General features: G+C 47.3%; 1 protein-coding gene across 2 annotated transcripts; it reads left to right on the top strand.

Moving 5' to 3' along the window:
- The first annotated feature begins 240 nt into the window (after nt 1-240).
- Nucleotides 241-9,575, top strand: LOC122236191 (ral guanine nucleotide dissociation stimulator-like). Of its 2 annotated transcripts, none has more exons than XM_042977082.1 (13): nt 241-468; nt 937-1,044; nt 2,503-2,690; nt 4,027-4,220; nt 4,369-4,745; nt 5,535-5,750; nt 6,132-6,235; nt 6,738-6,807; nt 7,428-7,496; nt 7,935-8,009; nt 8,592-8,624; nt 8,979-9,100; nt 9,305-9,575. In XM_042977082.1, the coding sequence occupies exons 1-13, from the start codon at nt 283-285 to the stop codon at nt 9,339-9,341; spliced, it is 1,779 nt and encodes a 592-aa protein (XP_042833016.1). In that variant the 5' UTR covers nt 241-282; the 3' UTR covers nt 9,342-9,575. The 2 variants fall into 2 exon arrangements, with proteins under 2 accessions (XP_042833016.1, XP_042833017.1); XM_042977083.1 differs by having other exon boundaries at nt 390-478.
- Nucleotides 9,576-9,826: the final 251 nt, after the last annotated feature.

The raw sequence follows: 9,826 nt of genomic DNA, 5'->3' as shown, positions 1-9,826 counted from the left end.
ACAAAGAAAAAAAGCTGAATTCAGTTCTGTATCCTCAAAATTAGAACCCTACTTGCATTTCCAGGGAGTTGTGGCTATGGCATTTTTGACTCATTGTTTACAGTTAAGGAGATGACATTGGAGGAGAAAGATAAGCAGTCAACTATCAATAAGGGGTTCTAGATAGGTCTCATTTAAAGAAGGGCCCCAGGTACTGGAATCTTGAAAAAGTGACTTCACTTCCTTGGTGATAGGCTTCAACAGAACTTAGAACTCTGGTAACCAGGTGCCCACATTCTAGAGATGGCCTGCTTTCCAGCTCACTTGCCCAGAGTCACTCTAGAGAACAAAATGTTCTGTTGCTGTATCCCCATTTTCAGGATATGTGGGCTTAAGAAAGCCCAGAGTGAGAAACCTTTATGTCACTGTAGACATCAGCTCAGCCCTCATCTCCGAAGCTGTTGGTCATTTGGCAGGAGGCGCTCACAGGTAACACAAGGTAGCTCAGGGCAGCCCACTGGAGAGCATGCCACAACTCTGATCCTGCCCAGAGCAGGCCTACACCTCTTGCCCCTCGTGTGTGTGTGTGTGTGTGTGTGTGTGTGTGTGTGAGAGAGAGAGAGAGAGATCAGGGGAGGGGACAGAGGACGAGGGCTATGCCCTTCATGAGCAGAAGCAAGATGTCAGGTGTTGAAAGCCTAGCACATCTCTCATGTTCATACCCCAGGTCTTGGCAGGCAGGAGACGATAATTGCTGGGGACCAAGTTCAACTACCTATATGTTAATTACGAGCCCTAGAGTTTCTTCTGGTTTCCTCCTTGCTGGATGTCTTTACAGCTTCCCCTCTTAGCCTGTACTGTAGAGAACACAATTTCTAATGGGGATGTCCCCTTGTGGCAATGTCCAGGGAGGACCCTAAGGTCTCTTGGCCCGACTACGGGGCACTGTACTTGCAGAGCTTCACCCAAGATATCTTTGAGGAGCTGGTCCATGGCTTCAACTACGGCAGCGCCCTAGATAAGTGTCAGGTGCAGAAGGATACCAAGAATCAGCGCTGCTCTGAGGTAAGAATGGGAAGAGGGTTTTTCACACCCAGGGCCTGCACATAAATATGGGGCCAAACCTGAGGCCCTCACATTGTATTTCCACATGAGCGTCCCACAGGCCCAACCACAAAATAATCTGAATATCCAAACCTCTGCCACCAGCTATGTGGTAAGGTAGGAGGACACTCTTTACATATGTTGGAATGGTAGAGAATGCATGTATTGTGTATGTATTTTATTTTTTATATTTTGATAGAGAACATATTTAATGTTTTTAATTAATCATTTTTATTTATTTATTTATTTTTTACTTTTCATGAGGCCATGAGTATCTTTGCATTTTACTGCTGTTTTATTATTTTACCTACTTGCCCCAGATATCCTGGGTAGCACTCAGCTCCACTGTCCTTGCAGAACTTCTCCAAGCCCTTACATATCATCACACAAAACAGGGTGATTTAACACAAAATTAAGGGTGGGATGAAGCCATTCTATATGTTTCTGTAATGTCTTGTCTCTCAGAACACATTAAATTATTGTAGGCCCACCAAGTCATGAGCTGTGTTCTTATATGTCTTCATAATATTCCATAAAGGAGGTTGTGTGCCACTGTTTCAGCCTTTCAAGTCTGTTGGAACTTGACAGGATTCAATTCTGTTTTCATGTCAACAGTGATGCAGGGAAAATCTTAAGTGTCCTAAAAGAATGTTTTAGGTTGCTAGATCTGCCATAACATGGAAGCACTAATTGGGTGGAAGGACTTTGATGCCTCCTGGCTGAGATACCTGCCTCTGTCTTTTAAGAGTTTCACCCAGGAAATCTTTGATGAGCTGCTCTAAGGATTAAATTCCATCTCCCTTGACAAGCAGCAGGTGCATCAGTCCAGCAACAACATCAAGTGCTGGTATAGGGTGAGAACAGGTCCAGATTCATGTCCTTTCTCGGGACCCAGAGATGATCAGGGTAAGCCTGGAACCCAGACTACAATTGACTGGCTCCCTGGGGCCTGCTGAAGAAGGTGGTTTCCCCCAGAAACTTTCTCCCTATCAGGAACAGACCAAGCCTCATTAGCTTAGAGGAAATGCAGCCCATGCTTTTGACAATTCTCAGGACTAACCTATATGATCTTGAGCAGCATTCGAAATTCTAACCCTCTGTTTTCTCATATCTACAGTAGGGATGTTTACTGATGACTCACTGGCATAATGCTCTTAATATAGGCTATTAAAAGAAGTGCTATTGTTGCTCAGCTAAGAGAATGCTTGGAAGTTACCAATGGTTTATCATTTCCCCCATAAAACCAATTGCAATTTTAAGCCTAGAACCTTATTCTGTGTGGGCACCCGAGTCCCTTCTCTTTCACAAGTTCCCAAAGGGATGGGGGTCTTTGGTCTGAGAACCAGACCCTGATCTTCCTGGTAGTTCATGGTATTGAAGCTGACTACATGCCCCTCCTTGTCTACCCGGTGTTAAAAGGAATCAACCCTGTCCCTGGATGAGGCCTGTACAATGCTGAAGCTCAAGGAAGGCACAATGGAAAATTTTTTACAGTCCCTGCTACAATCACCTTTCCAGGATAGAAACATCTCAAACATCACAACCATTTTCTGCATATACCAGGTGTTCCCCATGGCCCAATTAGTCCTGGGACAGCAGTTCAAAAGGTGAGTGCTTGCCTCATACACAGCACAGGGGGGAGCCTCCCATTTACTACTTGTGTATCTTGGGAATGTCACTGCACCTCTATGAGCTTCACTTTCCTCTTCTGGGAGTGCGGTGGTAAGAGGATGAACCTCACAGTGTCAACTGTAGTAAACTATGGGAGAAAACATGGCATGGGCTTATCTGGTGCCTGACTCTGTAGAAAGGGCTGCTGGACATGCTGAGTATCTTTAGGTTTAATAGTTCTCTCTCTCTCCAGTGAAGAAGCTCTCAACCTCAACCCTCGCAGGCCTGTGGCACTTCTGAATTTAGAAAAGGACATGGAAAGCAGAAGTTGTCCTGTTTGCAAAGGACTTCTGAGATTCTATCTAGCTGGGCTTGGTATTTTTCCTTTATATGGCCAGACTAGGGCTTGCTGGGGGACAGGCAGAGGCACCCATGGCCCACACAGTTATCTGAAAAGTACTGGTTGGGTTAATTCAATCAACAGTATATGTTAATCACCTAGTAATGCAGGCACTTTTCTAGTCACTAAGATAATTCAGTGAATAAAGTAGACACAATGCCTTGGTGTCAATTCTAGTCAGAGAGTAGGCAATCACTCTACACTCATGTCCTTGGTTCATTATATGTGACATTTTCATGGCGTCCTCTGGGTATGAAAGGATTGTCCCTTATTTGACCATTATGACAGACTACAAGACCAAGTAAACATACTCATGTTCAGGTCTTCAGGTTCAGTAGGAGGGCCTCCTGCATCCACAGAGCAGCATAAGAGACTTTAGGGGTTGTGGCTGGAGGAGGACTTTCAGAACCATGGAACTCACAGATCTCTTGATTTCCATAGGAGGGCTTATGTTTGGGGGCTTCCTGTGAAGAAGCAAATGAGTCAAAGAGAGCTGTGGATGGGGCCCCAAAACTGGGAAGCAAAGCACAGTCTGGGTTCAGTTGGTGCCTAAGAGACCCATCCCTTCTACTGTTCTATCTGGCTCTGCCTGCTTCTCTCCATATCTACCTCTGCTTACCACAGCAACTAGGGCCAAGAACAGAAGGTGTAGTGAGAAGACTGCTCATAAATCGGCCTCAAACGTAAGCCCTATTACTGGTCTTTACTGAGGATGGCATTGACTATGCCCAAGGCCGTGGTGAGAAGAGTATCAGTGAAAAAACCAGACTCACACAGGTTTTCTGGATGACTAGGCCTTCCACTGCAAAGGCGGGGTTGGAAGTGGGCTGGGCCATCCTCTGGGATCCATAGAGAAATAATGATGCTGTGGGAGTACAGTGTGGAATAAAAGGCCAGGCCTCTGATGCTTCTCCACACATGACTCTACCCAGCACCCTCTCTCCCATCTTGAGTACATGGCCTGACCAGAAATTTCAGGATACCTGGCAGTCTCTGAATTTTACCAGTTTCAAAGTAAAGACAGCCTATGTGGATATGAAGCTGCATGACTGGAACCTGAAGAACCACACCGCCCTTATCCTGGTGCATCAGGAAACTCTGGAGCCCACTGAGGCAGAGTCAGATGGTAAAGGGGATTAAAATCTGGGAAGACTAACTGGGGTGGGGTTCATGGGCTGAATATTGTTTTGAAAGCAATGGTACCTGTCCTGTTTTTGGGAAGGCACCTGGAAAGTCAGTTATGTGGATGAACCTTTCTCTTTATCCTGGTCCAGTGCCAGCCCCAGGGCTCCTTCCAGTTGCAGAGCCAGAAAAGGGGTCTACTATGGAACTAGAGACAGCGCCAGTTATGTTTCAACCATCACCTCAAGCGTCAGAGCCAGCATCACCTCCATCAGCTGTTCCAGAACTGGAACAAGTGCTAACATCTTCTTCAGCATATGTGCCAGGTCCACAGCTACAATCAGCTCAATCATCAGCTTTACTTAGAATTTTAACTCCAGCTCTAAAAATAGAGACAGAGCCAACTCCAGCGCCAGAGCCTTCCTGCCACGGGCATGTGACCCCAAAGAACCAGCTGAATGAGGAGAAGCCCAGCCTCATGGACTTCCCTCCCAAGCTGGTGGCAGAGCAGCTAACGTACATAGATGCGGTAAGAAGCTGGGCTCTCAGGGCAGGACAGGGCAGGGCACTTTCTACATTTTTGCCGTCAGCTAACCCAGACCTGCCTTTCCCTGATGTGGACTACTATAGTCCGGGTCCAAATTTCAGCTCGACCACTTATCAACCATGTTACCCTGCCAAGGTCCTTAAATCAAGCTTTCACTGTCCAGCTGCAAACTGTAGAGATAGGCACTGATAAGAATTGATGCAGAGTTACTGTGTAGATTAAATGAGATAGAACAGCTAGAAAAATGGGTAGGCCCTGGTCCTTCAGGTGGAGGAAGACAGCTCACTGGGTGCAGTCAAGTCCATGGGTCACCCACCCATCTTCCTTGGAGTCTTAACACCCTGTGCACTTATTAGGCATCTGACATGTACATAACTACAAGGGGAAACAGAGAAACCTATGGTTGTAACTGTCATGGGGGAATGTGCATCGAAAGGAGAGTAGGACCAAAGGGAAAAACAGGTGGAGTGGAAAATGCCCCCTTGTGAGGAGTCACATTGAACTGTCATCTAGAGGCTGGGGTTAGCAAGGATGACCAGGGTACAAATTCTCTCCTTCCTTCCCTGCCAGTATTCACTCCTAGGTCTTCCTGTACTTGACTCCCTCAGTGAAAATAGAATGGAATGAAATCCAGGGATTCCAATCAGGCTCAGGCCACATTCTCAGCTTCAGGAACTAAAGCTCTGACCTGGTAACCTCCTACCTAGGACACTAATCCTGAATGTGAAATGGCTGGCTGAACACTCCTACCCTCCCCACCCCATTCTCTAGGAGCTGTTCAAGAAGGTGCTGCCTCATCAGTGCCTGGGCTCCATCTGGTCCAAGCGGAATAAGCCTGGTAATGAGCACCTGGCACCCACAGTCTGTGCTACCGTCACCCAATTTAACAGTGTGGTCAACTGTGTCATCACCACCTGCCTTGGAAACCCAAGAATGATAGCCCAGGACAGGGCCATGGTGGTGGAGCACTGGATAAAGGTGGCCAAGGTATTTTATGGGAGGCCAAGATGAGTCACTCTTCTGAGCCTTGGAAACTGATATTTCCTTTATCAATTCTCAGGGTTGGAGTCCCTAGTCTAAGCCCTAGGGTCTGCACAGTCCCTAGGCTCTTCCCTCCAGGGACATGCTGACCTTTACTTGCATGTCCCAATGGTGGAACGCTCAGTTCCTACCTGGCTCCTTCCTTGGAATGAGCTAAAATCTTCCCTCTCCCCAGCAGTGTTACTCTTTGGGTCTTATATGTGCCCTTCTGCAGGCACCTGGATATCTGTCATCTTGGAGGGAAAATTTAAACTGAGGGAGACTGATACTTTAGAGCAAATAGGACTCCTGCTACCCACATGACCACTCATTCTCTTCCCTCCCCAGGCCTGTCAAATCATGCGGAACTACTCTTCACTGCATGCCATCCTCTCTGCTCTGCAGAGTGCCTCAATTTACTCTCTGAAGAAGACATGGGAGAAAGTTTCCAGGTGAGTATGCCTCTCTCCATAGAAGGATCAGGGTGGATGAGGGATTTCCCATATGCACATCTTTTCCCCCTCAGTAACTGGGACCCTCCTGGGAGGCAGCAAACCCTGGCAATAGAACCTGGGCTGGTGTACAGGTCTATAACCCACCCTGGAGAATAGTCCACCCTGACTCCAGCTACAGAAATATTTTTTCTTAAATATCACGCACTGAGTTGACCCAAATTAAATATTATCAAGCGCTTACTTTACAGCAACAAAACTCTCTGCCCAATTGAAACCACACCTGACTGAAACAGAGTTGCTCAATTAATATGGAAATGGTGGCACTGGATGACTCACATGAGAGCTCCCTCCATGTCCTACAAACACCTTAGTTCTCAGAGGAATCCAGAGAAAACCCTAATACTGGCAGTTTGACTTTTTGGAGTACTCAAATAAGAGGGACTTACATTCAAGCCACATGATTCCTATAATTTTTTCTGCCATTTTTTCCTCTATTCAGGAAGAGCTTTCAAAAATTTAAAAAGCTGTGCACTGAAGATAACCCACAGAGAAGGGAACTGTTCCTGAAGGTATCATGGGAGGAGGAGGTTTGGGAAGAGAGAGGGTGGGGCCTGAGGGAACAGGGTCCTGAGTGGATGAAGAAAGACTGCTGTGTAGGGGAATGATCTGAAGCATTCCTTGGGGAGGTGAAGCCTTTGGTATGAATATGGTTACAGTTTGGGGTGAAGATTCCATTGGGGGTGGAGCAAGAAGGTGCTGTTCAACCAGATGCTATAGACACCCTGTCTCTCCATATTAACAGCTAGTCCAGATGGGGACCTGTATACAGCTTGAGAGCCCAGAGGACAGCCCTCTGCTCAGTAGTGGGGTTGGGATGGGTGGAGGGAAACAATAATGATAGTAATAGGACACTGAGTCCTCAGAAGACCATGTGATGTAGGTGGTGTTCTCACTTTTCTCAATGAGAAAACAAGCTCAGGAAGGCCAGGCTGCAAGTTCAAGGTCACACATGGAGTGAATGTTGGAGCTGAGATTGTGCTAGAATCACTCACAGCATGTTTAAGGATAATGTAGCATTGGTACCAGCTGACTTGGGTCAGATGTCCAGGGTCTCAAGTCAAAGATGGTGGGGGGGGGGGAGTGGACTGAGGATATTATGGTCTCAATGAACTTGTCCTTGCCCCTGCAGGAGCGGCCATCTAAATGGGCCACCCTGATGATGAGCCGCCAGAGAGCCCAGAAAAGGCTGCAGAAGAAGGTGAGTGTTCCTGGGGAATAGAGCCTCCAGAGTGAGAGGAGAAGGGCTCCTCTCTGACAGCTGGAGGCCTCCAGATCAAGACAGGTGGACCTTTCTACTCCAGCTCCTCCTCTTGTTGCCACAGCTTCCAAAACTCTTATTTTAAAGTGACTGGGAGGAGGGTCTATCCAGCTGGATGCAGAATGGATTTGTGGGTGGAGAGGGGCCTAGGACTACATACAATTTGATTTTCTAAAAGCAGGCCCTGGTGGTGATTAGGAGAAGTCTGATGTCCTTGGAGGGTGAGGGTAAGGGGGAATTGAGAGGCGGCTGCTAGGGATCCTAGGCTGCTCCATGTGAGAACCTGGGGTGGACCAGGAGGCTGAAGCATTTTCAAGGGAGGGTCCCTGTGTGCACCTGAGAGCAGGGACTCATCCCACCCCTACTCTAATGACACAGGGTGTTGTCCCCTTCCTTGGCACTTTCCTCACTGACATGGTGATGCTGGACACTGCAATGGAGGACTATCTGAAGGTGAGTGAACCTCTAGATTGTGTAGGAGGGCCCAGAATCCTGAGGTTTGGGAGTGGAGAACCCCTGTAATGAGTCCTGAGACCTCAGTACTTGGCAAACCTCCCCTCATGAGAGCTTCACAGCTACCCCTGTGAGCTAGAGTTTCTCATCTCAGTGATGAGTGAAGGGAGTTTGCACTTATGACACTGGTCCTGGTGCCCAAGACTGTCTGAATGCAAAGCTGCATGAAGTTTGTCTGAGTTGACCTCAGCCTCTCCCTCTCAGGCTGCTTATGGGGGGAGAGCAAAGTCAGGCACCTCCACATCGGCAAGCACTTACATAGCCTAACAGCCCCCTCCCCCCAGAGGTTTCAGCCTCCCCTTCTGTCATCAGAGAGGGTTGTGCTATAAGGTGCTTGACTGTCCACCCCATGTCCTCCTTTCTCTGGACCCCAGAGCCTGGCTTATATCCCAGTCCTGTTATCTGTGTATGGACAGTCTTCTAGTGTGTCCTGGCACGAGAACAACATGAGAAAGGATGTGTATAAGGAACAAGCAATAACAAGGGGCTCTTTCTGATGGACTTTGGCTATTTGCTTTCTAGGGCGATGAGATCAACCATAAGAAAAAAACTAAGGTGAGCATTTGTGGCACTTCCTATTAGGGAAGTGTAGGGGAGTGGATACCAGAGATGCCCCTGGGAAGAATATTTCTTGGCTTCATCCCCTCCATCACACATTTACTGGAATAGTTTGATAATGAAAAAGTGTAAGACCCATCCATCTGGTAAGTGAAGTCAGGGGAGTGGCATCAGGGATAACTTCCTGCAGGAGGAGGGGCTATTTATACTCACCTCTGCGAACAGGTTGAGACTGGATGAATTTATCAGGGAAGGAAGGCTGCCACATGTGCAAAGACCTAGGACTGGTCCCCTATCCCACTGCTCAACCCACCCAGGCTCTGTGTGCATCCTGTTCTTCTCTTGGCCTAGGAATACGAAGTAATGAAAGAGATCATGCTCCTCCAGGTGGCTGCAGATAACTACACTCTAGAACCGAAGGAGCAGTTTAGAGCCTGGTTCCAGGCTGTGGAGCGACTCAGTGAGGATGAGAGGTGAGGCCCATCAGGAGCTGAGCAAAGGCGTGGACTCTTTCTGGTGGCCACTCTAGGGATCCTGCATCCATGGCTCCCTGGGCAGCCTCAAGCCTTGTTTCCTGGTGATCACTGGAACACCAGATTCCAGCTACTGGGAAAACACTGGGAGAGACACCTGAATTGTAGCTCCTGGTCGACTCACAGGTGTCATTCTCTCTTTAGCTACATCCTGTCCTGCCAGCTGGAGCCCCAATCCTAACTGACCAGTGGAACTCAAGAACAAGAAGAATTGGCCACAATCAAGCTCAGGACTGAGTGAATGTCCAGTGATAGTGCAACCTTTCCTCAGCAGCTTGGACACTTGCTGTGATGAATCCCATCTCCTTGACACTTTTTCCTCCCATCTATTTACCTACTTGGAGTGGCAATATTTATCTTAAATAGTAAAAGCTAGATTTGAATATTATTATATTAAAGCCTTCTTTCTTTTATAGCCCAGGAGTTTGGTTTGGTTCTATTACTTCCTACAGCAACTTAAATGGTGTACAGACTCTCATATTCTTTCTTGAACTAAGAAATCTTACAGAGTCATCAGCTATTGTATGTGGGAGGAAGGAGAAGAGCCAGCCCTCCTCCCAAATTCCTCTTAGAGAACAGGTTAATTTCAGTATAATGAATTTGGGTAAAAAAGAAGAGACAGCCCCTCAGAATTACTGAGATTTAGAGGTTGAAGTTACTTTCACA

Source organism: Panthera tigris (assembly GCF_018350195.1).
Source record: "Panthera tigris isolate Pti1 chromosome A3 unlocalized genomic scaffold, P.tigris_Pti1_mat1.1 chrA3_random_Un_scaffold_65, whole genome shotgun sequence".
NCBI classification, from domain to species: Eukaryota; Metazoa; Chordata; class Mammalia; order Carnivora; family Felidae; genus Panthera; species Panthera tigris.
This window is presented reverse-complemented; position numbering and strand designations above follow the sequence as displayed.

Coding starts and splice junctions, on each gene's coding strand:
- LOC122236191 (XM_042977082.1), top strand. CDS start 283: ATGGCCTGCTTTCCAGCTCACTTGCCCAGAGTCACTCTAGAGAACAAA. Junction 6,236..6,737: donor ACATGGGAGAAAGTTTCCAG/GTGAGTATGCCT, acceptor TCCTCTATTCAG/GAAGAGCTTTCAAAAATTTA. Junction 8,010..8,591: donor CAATGGAGGACTATCTGAAG/GTGAGTGAACCT, acceptor TTTGCTTTCTAG/GGCGATGAGATCAACCATAA.